Source organism: Octodon degus, unplaced genomic scaffold (genome assembly GCF_000260255.1).
Source record: "Octodon degus isolate 3935 unplaced genomic scaffold, OctDeg1.0 scaffold00001, whole genome shotgun sequence".
NCBI classification, from domain to species: domain Eukaryota; kingdom Metazoa; phylum Chordata; class Mammalia; order Rodentia; family Octodontidae; genus Octodon; species Octodon degus.
In genome coordinates this window covers 36402966-36422614 of record NW_004524577.1, presented here as the reverse complement: position 1 = coordinate 36422614, position 19649 = coordinate 36402966, and the positions used below count along the sequence as shown (strand labels likewise).

Below are 19649 nucleotides of genomic sequence, written 5' to 3'. Positions count from 1 at the left end.
TTGAATATCTATTTGGCATGTATATTACCTAAAGCTTCAAGAACCACGAAATGATGCAAGTTGTCAATTGTCATGTATTCATATATGTATAAATTACTTGGCAGTTTGAAACAAAGCCTTCAACAAATAAGCAAATAGCAGCCAAATTGTCGGCTTCTTTTTTGGCAGGTCTTTTTGTTGTCAAAATGTAGGCAATATGAAGGAAGCCAGAACTTTGGTGTGTTACTGTTCTAAAAATCTCAATGCCACATCTGTAACTTCTCCATAAATCCTTTAGCTTCTTACTATTAGAATGATAGAGTCCTGCTGTGAACACTTTGACTATTGCTAGTGATGCATATAGAATGTTTTCTTGTATTATTAGTGAATTTCGAAACATCTTTAAGCATGACATCTCTTGCACTTTCCAACATTGAATCACAGTGCTGGCATTCCATTCAACAGATTTCACTTCTGACAAGAGCCTAGTAAGATTTTCCTACCTAGTTTAAACCTTGGATTAGTTAGGTATACATGACCATTTGACAAGTCAGATATGCATATTACAGTTTTTCTTCCTCACCTGCATCAGGATCTTCATCCTTCTGTTGTATCTCTACCTTTCATATATTGTTAACTGTTTGGGCTTACATGGTCCAAGTCATTAGTAGTAGTTACTTGATGACTCACCTTCCACTTCCTCCAAAAGTTGCGTAAGTGGATCATCACAGGACAGTGGGTCTTCACATGATGTTGTACTGGATAGGGCTAATTCTACAAGAAAAATCAAAATAAAACATGTAAATAAAAGTTACGTAAATGCACAAAAATAACGTGGGTAAAACTCACCTATTTACATTTTGACACGTGCATACACCTTGTGTTCATGTTTTTTTTTTTTTTTTTTTTTGGGCAGAACTGGGAATTGAACTCAGGCCTTTGCACTTGCCAGGCAGGCACTTATTCTACTGAGCCATCTCCCCGGCCCCACACCTTGTGTTCCTCACAGGGTGAACACAAAAATTGCTTCATGTATTACGTGCTGCAGCTACTGAGATACACAACTAGCTACGTTATGCTAAAGTATATATTTTATTAAAAAATTACGTTACTGTCATCTGTGATCCAGTATGAGGAACTGAGACATTGTTGAAGTAAATATCCTTAATACTTTGCCATTACATCTTACAGGATTTTAATAAATGTATCCTATCAGGTATACCTTAGTTTCTGAGGTACTGTTCTGAGAGGTACTGTTTTTTAAAAATTGTGAGTAGATCTTTTCATTCTTATCAGATGCTTTTTCTGTATATCCTGTGTTTTTTAAATTCAGGAAATAGGGCCAGCGAGTTAGCTCAGCAGGCTAAGTGCCTGCTTAGGCAAACACAGGGACCAGGGTCTGAATCCCGCACCACATGCCACACCGGCCCCACTCCTGGGTGTGCTGAACTGGCCACTGAGGCCAGGTGGGATAGCACATGCCTGTAATCCCAGTGCTGGGGAGGCTGAAAAGAGGAACACTGTGAGTCCAAGCTGTGTAGTGAGACCCTATTCCAAGTATATACATTAAAACAACAACAGCAACAAAAAGCAAATAATGAGTAAGAAGGCCTTTATGGTATTGGATTTTTCTTTTTAAATGCTTTTTTTTTGGCCTGCTCAGTCAGTGTGACATGTGCTGGGTATTGAACTGTGGTCCCCTGCACCTGCCTAAGCTTGCCTAAGCAGGCGCTTTAGACCACTGAGCTATCTCACCGGCCCCTATGGTATTGGCTATTAAACAGGTAAAACATTTATAATCTTAAGTATATGATAAGTGGAACTTAACTCATAAATGTAATGAACAAATGAAGACTTTTCTCCTATAATTCTGTTCAGCATGTTTGATTTCCTTTTCCTTGCAGCTAATATTTTGTTTGTGATATTCCTCCCTGTGCCCCCTACTTTTTCTGGGGTTAGAACCCTGGGCCTAGTACATGGTAGATGCGGTGCTGTACCACTGAGCATTGCTCCGCCCCACTATAGCTCCAAAGCCAAAGGGCAGGGAAACTGTTCTCAAAATTCATTATTATATTAAAATATGATGTGAATGTATATGAGACTTCTATATTATTGCCTGTGGATTTATTCTTTCTTTTAAGAAATCCTACTTAGTGTGAAGAAGTACTGTGCATGTTTGATTATGGTATATTTTATCATATGCACACAGCTATAAAATTCTGAAATCCACATGTGCTTGGTTCCATGGGTTTAGGTAAGGCATTGAGTGATGTTCTGTCCATAGCTTGCTTGCTTTATTTATTTATTTATTTATTATTTATACCAGGGATTCAACTCAGGATCTTGCGCTTGCCAGGCAAGCACTTACTCTACTGAGCTATCTCCCCAGCCCATGTATGTATGTATTTATGTATATATGTATGTATGTATGTATGTATTTAGTACAAGGGTCTGTAGAGTCTCATTACCTAGATCGGACTTGTAGTGATCATCCTGTTTTCAGCCTCCCAAGTGTTAGGTTTACGGGTGCGCACTACCATGCCAATCTCAATCATCATCTCAGCATGCCCTGTGGCTGGGGCCAGGGCCAGGGCCAGGGCCAGGGCCAGGGCTAGGGCTAGGGCTTGGGCTGGCTCGGGCATGACATGCCAAGGATCAAACCCCTGGCTCCTGAGTCTGCCTAAGCAGGTTCTTTAATCTGCTGAGCTATCTGGCTGGCCCCCATAGCTTTATTTAGATTCATTGTTGAAATTACTGTTCTTTAATGTTTTTGTCTATTCCTGTGTCTTTTCTTTTTTTCTTTTTTTTTTTTTTGGGGGGGGGGTGGAACCGGGGATTGAACTCAGGCCCTTGCGCTTGCCAGGGAAGCGCATATTCCACTGAGCCATCTCCCCGGCCCCTATTCCTGTGTCTTAATCAAGTTCATTTATTTGGGTTTTTCTCAATATTTGATGTGGCTTACTTTCTCTGTTCCTCATTTTAATGCTTTTTTCTTGTGGCTTTCCTTGTACTTGTTTTTCTAGGTAAGCTTGTAAGTCATTGGTTGTTCAGGAGATTGTTTAGGTATTTTTTGTTTCACAGATTGAGAGTGAATTTTTGTAAGAGACTAATATGTACAGTGTATGTGTATACATACATACAGAAGAGTATTCACATGTTTACCATTTCTTACATATTTAGCCTTTCTGATGGATTTCACACCTTTTTATGTGTTTAGTTTCCTTTTGTCATTTCTTTTCAGCCCTGAGGACTTCTTTTAGTAGGTCCTGTACGATAGATCTGTTGGTTACTAACTGTTCATTTTCATTTATTCATTTAATCTTGTATGTATGTATGTATTTGGTAGAGGGTCTCGCTACACAGCTCAGACTCATAGTGATCCTCCTGTCTCAGCCTTCCTAGTGTGAGGATTACAGGTGTGTACCATGATGCCTGGTTTTGGTAGGTGGCATGGCGCACCCCGGGATATCGGGGCTGTCACAGCGTGTGGTGCTGGGGATTGAGTATGGGTCCTTGGTCTTGCCAGGTAGGCACTTAGATCACTGAGCTATCTCCCCAGCTCTTACTCTTGGTTTTTGTTGAACTGGAAATACATTCTATTGCCTTTTCAGTGAAGTTATTTTCCTTGAGTAATAGGCTCAAGTGATATTAGTCACTAAGACGTAGAAACATAAAGGTGATAAGGCAGATAAATTTTGAACATTCTCATTACGTTGGTTTTTTGAGACAAGTCATGTAGTTTAGGAAGGCCTTGGAACTTAGATCTTTTTTAGCCTCCTGAGTACTAGTGTGGTAGGTGTGTATGGCATGGTAGGCCACCAAGCCCCACAGTTTTGGAACTATTTAAATTTGAGATGGCTGGGAGACATCAATTTGAAATCAGCAGACCTCTTAGAGACCAGGAGTGAGATCTGAACCCGGGAGAGAATTGGGATTGTTCAGCATTGAATTAAATTTTGAGTATAGATGAATGCATTGAGAAAATGCACAAGGAGATTAGAAGAACAAGGCACCAACATTGAAAAGTAATGTTTTCCTTTATAGATATCGGGGGGGGGGGAACCCCAGATGTCCAGGAATACAAGGAAGAATAGTATTTTTAAAGTAGAGGCTCTTTGTGTCAGTCTGTAATGTCACAGATAGGACAGATAGGTTAAGGATTAAAAGTGGGTCACAATTCAGCTTACATGATCAGTTTGACAAATGACAGAGGCAGTATAAATGGAATAATTACAGAGGCAGGCAGATAGCAAATTGTAATGATGGTGTATTTAAGAATTTAAATGAGAGAATTATGGAAATGTAATGGTAGAAATAGGCTAATAGAAATGAAAAGTGTGGAAATAAGTTTGTAGTTCATTTTATCCTCATCCTCCAGAAGATAAGTTTAATAATTGCTAATAAGAGTTTGAAGACAGATGAGAAGAGGTAAGAGACTTTTTGAGGTGATGGAAGAGAAATGAAATCTAGGTTACACATTGAATCATTTAATCTTGGATGGGAGCAAGGTGTAGCTTTGTGTAAGAATGAATGTCTGCTAAATTCTCTCCTTGGAGAACCACAGTTTATGGCTTAAAATATTTGTGTATTCAAATCACTTTTTCATTTTGGTGTAAATAACCCATTTTCTTACCTAAATGATTATTTTTACTGTGTAGTTTTAAATTTCTGTTGAGTATTTAGATCCTTAAACTGTAGAATGTAAGAAATAAGAGTTAGTGGTATTTGAGAGCAGTAATAATGGTGTAACAGGTGGAGTCACAGTTACTATCTTATTGTGTATCCCATCTTAAATTTTCTCCATGTGTTTGTTGTTGGTACACGTTGTAGTATTCTTTAGCTTCTCCATAGTGTTCATAAAATATACTGTTCATAAACAGGAATGATAAAGTATGTTAGTAAAACGTTCATAACTTAGGGAGAAAATGGTAATGTTCAGTCCTTTGTCCAAAATTTTTGCCTGCAAAGAAGGCACTGATAAATTAAAATCTCATACTGTACAGCACATTTCAGTCATGTGAAAAGGAGTTGAAGAATGTGTGTGAGTTACAAGCTTTTGAAAGGTTATGTTGGGATTTTGATTTTTAATCTTCGAAAGAGTGACATGTTTGGCTACAGCTTGAAGTGTGAAGAGATTGAAGCCGTGTGCAAATGATGGCTTACAAAGAGAAAAAAGATTTTGAGATTGTTTGCATTGAGAAAGGCATTGAATAGTGATTATATTGTATGTTAAAATGAGAAAGGCGGACAATCAAGAAGACAAGTTGGGGACTGACCCTGACTTGCAGTTTGTTAACTAAGTGTAGAAGAATAAATATAATCTTAAATTGACTGATTCTATGAGTAGGCATAAAATTGTTGAGCATGAAATACCATCCTCTTCTAACTTGGCACTTTTTGATTACTAGAAAAAGTTGCATGTGCTTATTTTTGGCTCTTCATATTTCTGTGAATTGCTTTTTCATATCCTTTGCTCATTTTAAAAAAATTGTTGAGGATTTTGATTCTGATTTTTTTGATTCTTCTTGTTGATTTGGGGAGTCTAGAAATTAATCCGGGGAACTTGGCAGTCCTGGTTTTGACTTAGAAGAAAGCTGTGAGATATGAGAATATTTATATTAAGTAGTGTTTGATACAGGATGTTACACTTGTTGAAAAATATATTGTAACTTGTGTTCCTTATAATGTTATTTTATTTCAGTTTTTTTTTTTTTTTTGAAAAGTAGGTAGTACCCTTGAACACTCTCAGAGAAGTGTACCTGTTTCTGTAGGTAGAAGAAAAGGGACCAACAACAGATTTCACCTCCTGAAAGGTTATCAGTTAATAAATAGTTGGAAAATAGCTACTCAGCCATTTAAAATAGTATTCTCAGCCATTTAAAATTCTTGAAAATAAGGTGGGCTGTAAATAGTTTTTAAAACTTATTTAGGTTTGTAAGTATATTCATCTGTATGTTTAATACTTCATTTCAGTCATCATTGAATTTTGAGAAACATTCTGAAAATTTTTCATGGACAGAAAATCGATATGATGTGAATCGTCGACGACACAATTCTTCAGATGGCTTTGATTCTGGTATTGGACGTCCAAATGGAGGTAACATTTGCTAAGGAATGATAGAATTTAAAGATAATGTTCCTCATAGTTGTTTAAGGGTGTTTTGATGGCTTTTTAATCTTCAGGCATAGCTATCTCTGAATTTATATTAATTTTATGTTATCAAATAAAGGTACCTTTGGAAGGAAAGAAAAAAATGGATGGCGTACACATGGCAGAAATGGTACCGAAAACATAAATCACCGAGGGGGATACCATGGTGGAAATTCTCGTTCTCGTAGCAGTATTTTCCATTCCGGAAAAAGCCAAGGACTGCATGAAAACATTACACCTGACAATGAAACTGGGAGGAAAGAAGACAAAAGGGAACGAAAACAGTTTGAGGCTGAGGACTTTGTAAGTTTCATAAAAAGTGGCATTTTAGTAACAAGGCAAACTTAGGTTTTATCAATACAGATTATTTTTATAAAGATCACATTTGACAGTTAAATACCTGTGAAGTTATTTTATAAACCTAACATTTTGTAAGGGATCTTTGATTATCATCATCCCCCAACCACTTCCCTCTCTCCTCCATCTCTTCACTTAATCTCTCTCTCCCCCCCTCCTTCCCACCTTCCTTTCCCACTTTCATCTGCTCTCTTTCTTCATCAGCTTATTCTAGCATCTCACCATATACATAGCCTTAAAAACTTTTGCTGCATTTGTGTCATTTTATTCTCTGCAGAGAAATGAATAATTTTTCTGAGAATTAGTAGTTAAGCTTAATGGCTTACTTACAACTCTGTCATATTTTTAAAAAAAACTATAAAGCTTTTGGAAAGAGCATTTTACCAATGTATTTTATCAGCTGATTGATATATTGAGATAGGGCTTTGCTATGTTGGCTGGCTCATCTTGAACGCATGGGCCTATTTGTTTTTCTTGCCTTGTGCTGTGGACTCGTTGAGACTATAGGCATGTGCCACCACTCTAGCTCCAGTACATTTTATTTGGATTGTCAGTGTCATTTTTTTTTACAACAAATACATTTAAAAAAAATTCTTTTGTGTGTGTGTATGTGCTGCTAAAGATTGAGCCCAAGGCTTTGTGCATGCTAGTCAGCTATCTACTATAAAGCTAAATCCCAGCCCCTGTATTGTCAATACTTGGTTATTCTTGTATAACCCTCAAGCTGCTCTTAGCATACTAATCTGCATTTTGCACTGTTTCTCCACTTAATCTTAGCCAAAAGGCTGGAAGGTGATTGCAACTAATTTCTCTATTCAAGTTTCTTTTTGATCTTAGAGAGCAAACTAATTGTTATCCTAGGTCAGATACAATTAATGTTAACTACACCACTAAAAATAAGTATGAGCTACTAAAGAGCAAAGTTTTGTAATTTTTCCCAGTTCCTAAATCCTATCATGTTGCTTGGTTAAGCACTGTCTTTCTCAAACTAGGGAAAAATTGGTTCAGTAGTAATTGTGATTCATGGTAAGTCTTAATGACTGTAGGTTGAGAGAATTTGTATTTTATCTTTTTATGTATTGCTAATTCTTACAGATTTGAGTGGCTGTGACAATTCTCACAGAATATATAGTTCCTATTTTCATTGATTTTTATTCTAGCAGGAGCAATGAGAACATAACGAATTCATGTGTTTCAGAGAATGTAGACAGACTACTAGGTCGCTGTTGAGTTTGGAAAGTTAAGAGAGACTTCAACCTAGGGATGGCATGAGGTGGGCTGAGTGTGCAGCTGGTGGTAGAGTGTGTCCGTAGCATGGTGAAGCCCTGTGTTCAGTTATCAGCGAGCCCTTGGCCCCCAATACTGGAAGAAAGAGCCAGTGTATAGATTTTAAGTTTGCTAGATTTTGAGTAGGATATTGTGGTAGAAGTAGGACTTGTTAGAAAAGCAGAGACAGTTGCTTAGAAGAAAATAGTGACTTGAGCTAGGTAGCTGAGGTAAATGAAGACAAACTTCCAGACTGCATTGGGAAGTAGTTTAAGTGGAGGGTTTGAATAAGAGAAACAGTTTAATAGATTTGATTTAGGATAGGAAAGCAATGAGAGACCGCAGAGAATAAAAGATGAACTCTCAAGTCCTGTTTCAAGTAACATTGGAGTCTATACCTTTCTACCTGTGTTGTTTTTTTTTTTTTATTTGATAGTCACCATAAAACTGAATTTTTGTAAGCAGAGAATAATAGTGCTCTCCTTAATGTTGTGAGGTTAAATAGGTAATGCAAGGGAAGTATATGACATACAGTAAAACATTTAATAAAAACTAGTTGATACTATTATGTAAGTTCTAGTAATGTGTTTAATAGCATGGTATTATTAAGAAATGCAGCTGGACATGGTGGCACAGGTCTGTAGTCCCAGCTATTCTAGAGACTGAGGCAGGAGAATACCAAATTCTAGGCCAGCACCGGCAACTTGGTGAGACAGTGTCAAAATAAAAAGGGCTGGGAATGGGGATGGAGCTCAGTGGTAGAGTGCTTGTTCAGTCCCCAGTACTCAAGACGGGGAGCGGGGACATGTATAGTCAGCAACAAAATCTTAACCCTGTTTCATTTGTATGTATCAAGGAATGAGTCATTATGGTATGCATGCATATTCTTTTGAGGCTTGATAGTAATATCAATTCAGTACATAGTAATTTACTTATATGGGTAATTAAAATATATTTACATTCATTTTATTTAACATGTATTACCTTCTTTAAATGAGGCTGGCTCTGTTTGCCAGGTAGTGTGAAAAACATCTAACACAAAGTTTAAGATACTAAACATCTACAAGATCAGGTTTAGAATACACTTTCAACACTCATCTTTTTTTTTTTCTATTTAAGAATCCTGAGCATTATTAGTTGAAGTAAAAATTTTCACTTTGTTTTGGGAACAAGTGTGTTAACTAAAGCAACCCAGTGATAATAACCTTCTTCCTCTTCTCTGATCTTGACTTTATGTTAAGGAGGAATTATATCTCAACCTGATACAAAGACCACATTCTCTCTTGTTTGCTGCTATCTTGCTCAGACTGGCCTGGAACTCCTGGACTCAAGCCAGTCTCCTGCCTCAGCCTCCCAGGTAGCTGGGACTACACACATGCATAACCGTGCTGTTTATTTTTTTTCTTTGGTCGTCGTTTTGCTGTGTGTGTGTATGTATGTGTGTGCGTGTGGTGCGTGTGATGCTGGGGAACAAACTCAGGGTTTCATATATTAGGCAAGCGCTGTACTGCTGAGCAACACCCAGCCCTTTTTGTTTTTTTATAATTCATACTTTTCATCAGATACTCATGGATGATTAGAAAAATTTTCGACTAGCAGTGCACATAGTATGCAATTTAATGAATAGCAGAGTAAGCTGAAAAAGAAAAATTTGAGTAATTAGTAATTGAGTTGATCATATCGGGTTCTTCAGTTACAGGATTTATATTTATGAGATTGCTTTTAAAGGATTTATTACTTCACTGTGAGACATTTAAATGTTTTTAAGAATTTTAATTCTAACTTTGTTACAGCCATCTTTAAATCCTGAATATGAAAGAGAACCAAATCAGAATAAATCTTTAGCTGCAGGTGTATGGGGTAAGTGATTTTTTATCTATTTTTGAGGGGTTCAAAATGTGGATATTTGTATGTGTTCATTGATTTATTTTTTATTTTTATTTATTTATTTATTTTTTTTGTAAAATAAATGGTAGGCCAGACTAAAACTTTCTTTAAATACCCGTTTGGGATGTGCTAACCTATAGAAAGGTAACATGTAAGAGGAGATTTTGAGGTAGTAAAGTTTTAATTGAAGTAGTACATCTGCAAAGTTAGTATCCTTAAGTATTCTCAGTTTGATTGAGTTTTTTGGAAATGGTTGTTAATGTAAGTATACAGCAGCCCGATAATTTAAAATCCAAAAAACTTAAACCTTTAGTTTTTCTTATTTCATAACTTAGTTGAATGGAAAAATAAGTATTCTGATCATATAGTATGACATAAAATTTCTTCTACCTATGAAATTATTGTTCATAGACTTGCAGGTAACTTTACAGATTTTCTTAGGGAGCTAGTCTAGATTTGAAATTATCTCTCTTTTTGGTTGTCAAAGCTTAATGAGATTTTCATTTAATAACTCCCTTTAAAATTGATGAGTTCAATTTGATTTGCCTCTTCAGAAGATTAAACTGCACTGATACAGTACAAAATAGACAGCTTTTAAAAGAGTCAAGTGAAGTTTAAAATAATGGAAAATCAAAGTATTTAACATCTGGAAAATAAATTTAATTATTTGATATCAAATTCAAAGTACTCTGTCCACTTTGCAGGTTGTACCAGTCTTTTGTATTGCAGATCAATAATTTACGAAACAAAGGGATTGGGGCTTATAATATACTAGTCCTAATAATGAAGGCATTATTTTAAACTTTGCCATTTCCTATGCTGTTCTTAGTTGTATTTATTGGGTGAAACTGGGGAATTATTTTGTTTTCTTTGATCTCCCTCTTTTATTTAAGGGCTTTTTGAGGGTGGGGGGGTTTGGGGGTGGTCAGGCACTTTGTTAGAACCATGTGGATGGCATTGTTTTTTCTGTATTGCAAATTAGTATTTCTACCACTCTCCCCAGGCCTACACGCCCAGACACACACATACCCAACCAAAAATATCTCCCAAGCTCCTCTCTTAGGTATGTTTCCTTATTATTCAGTTTTTCTGGGAACAGCTGATTGCATAAGAGTATAGAAACCACCTGGAAGGTGTTAAATAGAATCTCTAAGAAATTAGGAATAATTTGGATTTTATTAAAATGAAAGTACATTTTTAAAAAATAGAATGGCACTGAGCATTTGGCATATAAAACTACCTATAGATACTATTGTAACGCTCCTTGGTTGAATTAATAATCTTAGAAATGTTTTTTAAAGGCAAAGAGATCTTTGAAAATAATGAGACTAAAATGTATTAATATAAAGATTTTGGTTCTACTGTTTCAGGGCTGATCTAAGGATTTTGAACACTAGTTGAAAAGATGTTTAAATGGAAGGTGTACTCTTTTTATGTTTAGGTAAACTAAGAAATGTGTCTGAATTAAAAAAAAAATGGTTAATTGTGTAATGGTTGTTAAATCCCCAGTACTTCCCATAGGAATACAATGAAACTCTCATTGTATGGCTTTGCTATTCCTCTCTCCCCTTTCCCTCTGGGTTCCCAAGTATTGTTTTCCTCATTGCAACATTTAGAATAGCTTTGTTCCTGAGGAAGACGAGAGAATTTTAGGAAAGACTTCAGTAGAACTTTTCTAGTGCTACTTTCTTCCAGGTAAGTAAAAATTTACTAATGAAAATGTTAATATGTATATAAAAAAATTTGTTCCCCAAACTATGATTTTGTAGATTGAAAATTGACAGTCTCAATATTCCAATTAAAAAATACTTTGAGAAGAAGTATTTAAATCCTTTAAAAAAATTTGATTGATTTTCATTGTGCTAATAAGAATTTAGGCTGGCTTTATTAGAAACATCTTTGTGCAGCATAAACTTGTGATGCCACTCCTCCTCCCAGTCTTAACCAGTATCACAACTCTTTGGTGCGTAAGATTAATAGTCATTAGATAATGAGTTTACATGTTCTTAATAACTTGACCCAAACAGGAATTCAAGGCACTTTAGTGTGTCCATGAGAATTTTAAAATGACTGTGTTAAGTTTTTTAACAGGAGGTGCAGGTGAAGAGTAATATGTGTTAAAGTATGTGTTTGCAATTTGAGATACAGTTGGTGGCTGTTTTCTGAGTTGTGATTTTCAGAAGTCCTGGCTGTTTTTATATCAGTGATCCAGTATGTCAGCAACATTTCATCAGTAGAGCTTAAACTTTCGGTGATTAAAGACATTAAAATACTGAAACCTTTTCAGTAGAAATTAACTTCATGATTAACTTGGTCAGGTTTCAGTTCAGTGTTTTTGTCAACACCTTGATAATTTGATTAACTCCTCTGGTTCGTTATTACCAAATTAGCCTTCAAAATCACAACAGATTAATGACCGGTTATAAAGGTGTGTTGTTCTCTAGACAGTACTAGTCAAAAGTATACTTAAAATTAAGTGACATAATTCCATTAAATCTTTTAGGTCATAATGAAAACCAGTGAGGTTTTTAAAACTTTTTGATAAAAATAAAGTTGTCTTGATAGGATTCTTTTAATAGATCCCTGAAATAACTCCCTAAGTGTTCTATACAGTAAAGGCTAAAACGTTAATAAGGTAATGCAACACATGTTCAAGTTTGAAAAGGAAAAACTAGCTGCTATTGATACAGATAAATTTCATTTGATCACAGTTAAAAACATTAGTATGGAAGTTGTATTTGTAGCGTGTATTTCTTTAAAGCCTGTTATTTATGTGACTAGTGTTGGGAACCTTATTAAAGGAAAAATACCATGTAGGTTGCTATCAAGGTAAATACTAAATGAGTGAAATTTATTTTACTTACTATTTTTCTAGTACTATATACCAGAACAGTTTATTAATTATACGGAAACATTAAAAAAAAAAATTCAAAACTACAAAAATGCATATATAGTCAATCTTTTAAGAACTGGTCTTAGATTATTTCTCTATTTTCATGTATTACAATTAGGTGTATGCAATAGGAATTTGCTACAGTTGCTTGGTAGAGATTGTTTAAATATGATAGTCAAAATTGTCTTAGGACCAAGTTTCATCTTCACATTAATATTACAAGTAATTCAAGTAGCATGGACTTTTCTCTTGATTGTGTGATTTTCTTTGTGCATTAAATTTGCTCATTCTGTCAAGATGGCAAGGTGTCTAAGGTAGTAACTGACATTGAAGTAATGACAGTCTTGAGCCTAGTGGTAGTAGTATTAAAAGCCTTCCATCTTGAGCACTCATGGTATTTTTAGTTGGAGATGGTAAGCTTTTTGAAGTATCTGGCATAGGAATATCTAATTTCCTTTCCTTCTGTAATAGTATATAGTGCAAATAGTATATAGTGCTTAGAAGTACTGGGCTGGGAATCAGATTTAGACCCTAACATATCTCTTAAGTATTCTTTAGATTCTTGGCAGATAATTATAGAATAATAATTTCTTATTATTTTCCAAAACTAATGAGAAAAGGATTAAGCTGTCTACTGTTAAGTCTTTGTCATGGCCCAGGTGTCTAGTAAATAGCTAATTATTTTCCTCAAAGCCAGTAAGCTAAGGAAAGTGTAGTTGTAGATTTATTAGAAATTTCTGGGATGCTAGACCAAGAAGAACTTCAGGTGATTCCATCAGAAACTTGTGTATGTAATACGAAGAATATTTTGAAAGAGAGAGATTGAAGAATTGAGATTTCAACTTGGCTCAGTTTGTTGCAGTATTTAAGTTGTCTTTTGGGGAACTGGGACACTTTCCCTCTGCCATTGATTTTGTATTTAAGGAATGAAACTTATTTCTTATATTCCTAGATATGAAGCGAACATATCAAGACGAAGTGATATTAAAGTCATTTGCTGTCCGATCACAGTTATTTGTAGAATGAATGAAAATTGAAAACGTTAACTTTTGGTTTTTAAAAATTTAAATTTGAATATGAATACCTCAGATGAGCTCAGGTCATTCAAGCACATACAGTTTATGGAAGAAAGTCACTTGAAGTTATGTACTTCCTAATTCTTGTAGAGAAATTGAGATCTTTTCATTAACATGAATTTTCTTTTTTAAAAAACAAAGCACTGGGTCATTTTAATTAAGTTTATTAACAAAATGTGTTTGAATTCAAATATTTAAATATTTTACTTGGAAAGTTTGTGGAAGTAATCTATGATAGGTTACTTATGGAAATAATCTAAATGTAGGCATAAAAATTATAAAAATAGAACAATAGTATGAGACAAATTCAGTTTGGTCTATCTTTTTATTAGTTATAGATATTAATTATAGATATTACAGTATTAGCTTTAAGAGCCATTAAGTGAGCAGGGTTAGCATAACTAAAGGATAAAGACTGGTGTATTTGTTTATCTTGTCATTTTTCTCATTTTCTCTACACCAGTGGGTCACGGTAAAATTCTTGAAAAATCATATTTGAATTGTAACTACTGAAGATACTTTTCTGTAGCTTTGTTGTAATTATTTACATATAAGCATTTCACATTCACTCTTTACAGTTATTCTCTATTTCCTAGATAAAAAATTAAATAATTTGTGCAGAGTTGTACAAGTAACCATGGTACTGATATTCAAATTCTGATCAGTACAAGTGCACATGCTTTGCTCCTATGACCCCAGCTGTGGCAAAATTGCCAGGAGTTCAAGGCCAGCCTGACCTGCACAGCAAGACCCCTTCTCAACCCCCGCCCCCCCAAAACACAAAAATCCCATACTTTTTTTTTTTTTTTCCTGGTTTGTTTCTTAAAAGCATTGGTCATTTTGGTATCCTGAGTTTTTAAATTTTAGGCCAAAATTTCTTTTTATTTTATTTTATTTATTTATTTATTTTGGCAGAACTGGGGATCGAACTCCGGACCTTGTGCTTGCCAGGGAAGCGCTTATTCCACTGAGCCATCTTCCCAGCCTCCCTCCCTTTTTTTTTTTTTTGAAATTTTTTTTTAATTGTATTGTTAATATCAAGGCCTTTAAACTATTTTATTCATATTTTATCGCTTACCAAAAGTAATTATTGCAAACTTGGGTTAATGCTTTGTTTTGTCTGAGATCTTTATTCTTATTTTTTGTTCTGTTCATTTTGTTGTGTAATATCTTCAGAAAAGTTACACACTTGATGATATACTTTTCTGTGTCCTTGTGTGCACCTGAAAATTTCTTTCATTTTTTTAAAAAGGTCTTCCTATTGGACCTTTTTAGGAACTCAAAAAGGTATAATATTTGCCCTGGTCATTATAGCCTAGGGAGTAAGATTTCATATGTTGTACTAATAGGTCAGCGCTTTGGTTATGGTGTGTATTGGTTTGGGATGGAATTCCTTGGCCCCAGTAGATGGTGACTATTTTAAGAAAAACACAAGTCTGTCCTGGTAGATGAGCACTTTTGGAAAGATGAACCTTTCTTTTGTTCTATGCCCTTACTGAATCTTATTATCTGTCAGCATGACAGCAGGTGAAGGACTGTGAAGCCTCAGATGAACCACGGGAGTCCTGTCAGCTTTTTAAGGAGTTTCTGTATAGCTTTGTTGTGCTGCTCCAGTAGGAAGTGTGGTGCAGTCTGGGGCAGGGTGTCACCACCACAGAGCTGCCCAGCTGGGCAGTTCATGGGGTATTTTACATGCAGAATGACTGATTTGGATTTTTCTGGGATTTCTCTTTTTGAATTAAATCTTCTAAGCGGAGCTATGAAACATGCTTTCAGAATTTTTGTGAAGGAAGGAAAACATACTTCAGTAACTGAATATATGTTTATCTGTAGTACCTGTTTAATTACACATAAACATTAATTAAGCTCAGTGAATAGTTTCTAATAAGTACTGCAGAGAAAAGCCTGTATGTAGCAATTATTTGTTATGCTATCTTTAAAAAATAGGATTTAAGTTGGTTATCCCACCTCACCTGATGCCTTGATTGTGTAGTAGTTGTTCAGTAAATATTTGAATAAATCGATACTGTGACCATAAGAGATTTCTTTTTACTGTTCTAATTAATTTAGCTAGACATTTAGAAGTAGGGGTCCTTGCTTATTGATTGTAATTTTATAAATAGAGGGAAAAATTGAGCTAAAGAATTTTAGGTTGAAATTTACAGTTTTTCATAAGTTAAGGGAAGTGTTAGAATTTAAACTTGGTTTTCTTGTCTAGTGAATTCTTTATTGTATGACATTGCTCAATTCTTGCAGTATTCGGTCAGATTGTTTTAGTTGTATTTAAGGTGGAATATAGTTTATAATTAGCTTAATTATTTTACTCAGGAAATAGTTACTGTTGTTTAAAATCAAGGTTTGGAATATACCTTTTAGTTGGATTTGTTCTATGATAAAATTTGAAACACTCTGTAACTCTTGTTTGTGCTTTATTTATGCAGAATATCCTCCAAATCCTAAATCTAGAGCTTCAAGAATGCTGGTCATTAAGAAAGGTAATACAAAAGATTTACAGCTGTCTGGATTCCCAGTAGGAGGAAATCTTCAGTCACAGTCAGTTAAGAATGGAACTGGTCCAAGTGTTTATAAAGGCTTAGTCCCTAAGCCTGCTGCTCCACCTACAAAAGTAAGTTCTAAATTATTAGAAATGAAAGTTTTTATGTATGTATATGCATTGTGTCCCCCATTATGTTCATTTTAATAGAGGATGGAATTTATAGCTTTTGTTTTGCTAGATACATGTGCGATACATTTTGTTAGTGGGGTGTGTGTGTGTGTGTGTAGAATGCTACTTACTTGGTGCTCAGTTTTAGGTTTTTGAAACTAACATGAATATATGTTTATCAGGCTAAAATAGCATTACACTATAGAACTTCAAAAAAATGATTTTTTCTTCATCTGAATATTAAGTTTAGATAGGAAAAGACAGAACCATGTAGAAATGAAGTAACTAAAATAATTCTTCATGAATCAAATGTAGTCATCTTTGTTTTATTGTATTCATTTAGTTTTTCTTTATTTTCTATAGTCCATTTTTGATACTCATTGATGTTTGATTTTCTTTAGCCTATACAGTGGAAAAGCCAAACTAAAGAAAATAAAGTTGGAACTTCTTTCCCTCATGAATCTGCATATAGTGTTGGCAACTTCAATGCTTTAAAATCAACTGCCAAGAATTTTAGTCCATCAACAAATTCAGTAAAAGAGGTATGGCATTAAAAATTATTTTTGACGAAGGTAACAAGTTTCAGTAATGATACTTGTTTCTTTAAGAAAAACTGGCTTTGAATTCATCATAAAACCTGGGTTAGCCTTGAACTCAAAAGTGATCCTCCTAATTTAGAAGTGCTAGGATTACTGGGTGTAGCACCATGCCTGGCTTACAGTTTTAATAATGCTTTTTTGAGACAAGGTCTTGCTGTCTTGTTCAGGCTGGTCTGGAACTCTTAGACTCGAGATCTCATGCCCCAGCTTTCTGAATAGCTAGAACTATGGTCATGCATCATTATGTTCCACTGCTTATTATAATTTAACAGTGAATAAGATACATAATTTATCAAGTGAATATACATTTAAAGTGATCTAGTATGGCCTTCTTTAGTATGATACACATACTTTTGTTTTCTATTTCTGTACTTTGAGAAATGGATAAATTTTTTTCTAAATGCATTTGGTAAAGGGACTCACTATGCAGCCTGAACTCATTCATAGTGATGCTCTTGTTTCAGCCTCCTCAGTGCTGGGATTGCACATGTGCATCACCACTATACTTGGTCTTGGTGGCTGGCTGAGCATACCCAGGGGCAAGGTTGGCATGGCATACGGTGCTGGGGATCGAACCCCAGTCCCTGCACTTGATAAGCAGGCACTTAGTCTGCTGTGCTATTTTGCTGGCCGGAGGAATACTTTTTAAATTTCTAAGACATGTAAACTTAACAGTGAAAAAATCAGTACAGTACAGCCCCAATGTGTACATCAGTTAGGATATTTTAAAGAAAAGAATTATGAAAACTCTCAATATTTTTATTAGTAGTAGTAGTAGTGGTGGTGGAGATCAAACTGAGATACTATTGAGCTATATCCTTGGTCCTTTTTGTTTGGATAATTTGTATTTGATGTGTGCAATGTGATTGAAGCTTGACTAATAATGAAGTGTGCATTATCTTAGAATTACAGTATCTTTTGGGAGGATCAGTGGATCTTAGTGTCAACAGTAAAGCAGGAGAGAGGAGGAAGAGGGAAAATGAACATATCATTATTGTACTGAAAATGAATACCTGGTAGCTTTCTTTCATTTAACCCAGCTTTTGAAACTTCTACACTAGGGAGTTCCCTTTGCCAGCCGGGGTCAAAAGAAAGTTGGCTTATTATTACATTTGAAATTACTTTGAGTCTTATATTGGAACACTATGATCCCTCACATACTTTTCAGTCACAGAATTTAAAAGGGAATGGCCAGCATTTCTCATTAGTTTATTGTGTTTGGATTAAATACAGTATGCACACATTAATATCAGTAGTTAAACATTTTTCTGGTTTATATCCTTGGCCAAAATATTCCTGTGACACAGAATTATATCATTTTGCTTACTGCTATATTCTATTGGCCAGAACGCCAAAGAACAAAAAACAAAAATTGTTCAGTTAATGTCCATTTTCTCCTTACCCTCTTTTCTCCCCCAAATTTTTTATGGTAAAATCTATTCTGAAAAATCCTAGGTGTGTATGTGTATGAATAATTATGAAACAAATCTTCTTATATCTGATATTTGTATCCTAGAACTTTAGAAACATGATTTGAAAAAGTGCTATTAGTGTTGTCAGATTTTATTTGTCCCTGACAGAACATTATTTTGTCGACTTACTAAATGAAAAGGAAAAAAATTATATATGTATAAAGAGAAGGGCTTTAAGATAGACTTCAAAGTCAGTTTTAGGGCTGGCCCAGTCGCTCAGTGGACTAAAGGACCTGCTTAGGCAGAGTGCAGTGTCCAGGATTCGATCCCCAGTGTGCCGTGCCAGCCTCACCCATGGGGCACACTGAAACAGCAGGTGAGACTGGGTGTGGTGGCATATTCCTGTAATCCCAGGATTTGGGAGGCTGAAAACAGGAGAACCACTAGATTCAGATCTACGTAGCGAAACCCTGTAGACCCAGTAGACCCTATGCTAAATACAGAAGAAAAAAAATAGTTTTACATGTGAATGAAGTTAAAGGAAGCTGTGATAGTTTTTAATTTTATATTGACATCAATCCATGGACACATTTGTCAGGATTTCTAACTTTTCTCTTAGTGTAATCGCTCGAATTCTTCTTCGCCTGTTGACAAACTTAATCAACAGCCTCGTCTAACCAAACTGACACGAATGCGCACTGATAAGAAGAGTGAATTTTTGAAAGCATTGAAAAGGGACAGAGTAGAAGAGGAGCATGAAGATGAAAGCCATGCTGGCTCAGAGAAGGTAGCTGATTTACAGTAGTACTTGGATTGATGTTAACATGTCATTGCAATACTTGGGCACATATTAAGATTTTCAAACAAATTTATCTTGTTTTTGAAACAGGCTGGCTTTCTAAGTAATGTTTTTTCATTCTTTGTATTGTCTGCAAAAATTCAGTTTTAAATACCTGTTCCTATTTGTTTTCTTTTCTCTGTCTCTGTTCTGTTTTGCTTTTGTTCATTAGATGCAACTACTTAGAGTCAGAAAGTTCAATGTGCTTTCTTTTCCATTACTACAGTGTGCTCAAAATTCAGTGATTGTAAATATCACAGTTACAAGCTGATTCTCTTTTATCTTCCCTAAAAACCAGGATGATGACTCATTCAATCTGCATAACAGCAATAGTGCTCATCAAGAACGGGATATAAACAGAAACTTTGATGAAAATGAAATTCCACAGGAGAATGGCAATGCCTCAGTAATTTCTCAACAGATCATTCGATCTTCAACCTTTCCACAAACTGATGTTCTTTCCAGTTCTCTTGAGGCAGAACATAGGTCAGTAATTTTTACTGTGTTTCTGGTGTATACTGTATTA

At 35.2% G+C, this 19649-nt stretch overlaps 1 protein-coding gene across 5 annotated transcripts in view; it reads left to right on the top strand.

Moving 5' to 3' along the window:
- The window catches only part of Gpbp1 (GC-rich promoter binding protein 1), a 65044-nt gene that overhangs the window by 30143 nt on the left and 15252 nt on the right, over positions 1-19649 (top strand). For 4 of the 5 annotated variants that reach the window (XM_023708612.1, XM_004623081.2, XM_023708570.1 and 1 more), the window contains exons 4-11: positions 5953-6076; positions 6210-6433; positions 9547-9613; positions 10644-10703; positions 16051-16235; positions 16676-16816; positions 18905-19072; positions 19422-19609. In XM_023708612.1, the coding sequence (XP_023564380.1) occupies positions 5953-6076; positions 6210-6433; positions 9547-9613; positions 10644-10703; positions 16051-16235; positions 16676-16816; positions 18905-19072; positions 19422-19609 (1157 nt within the window). The remainder of the gene's footprint in view (positions 1-5952; positions 6077-6209; positions 6434-9546; positions 9614-10643; positions 10704-16050; positions 16236-16675; positions 16817-18904; positions 19073-19421; positions 19610-19649) is intronic. The other variant, XM_004623083.3, reaches the window with a different exon arrangement.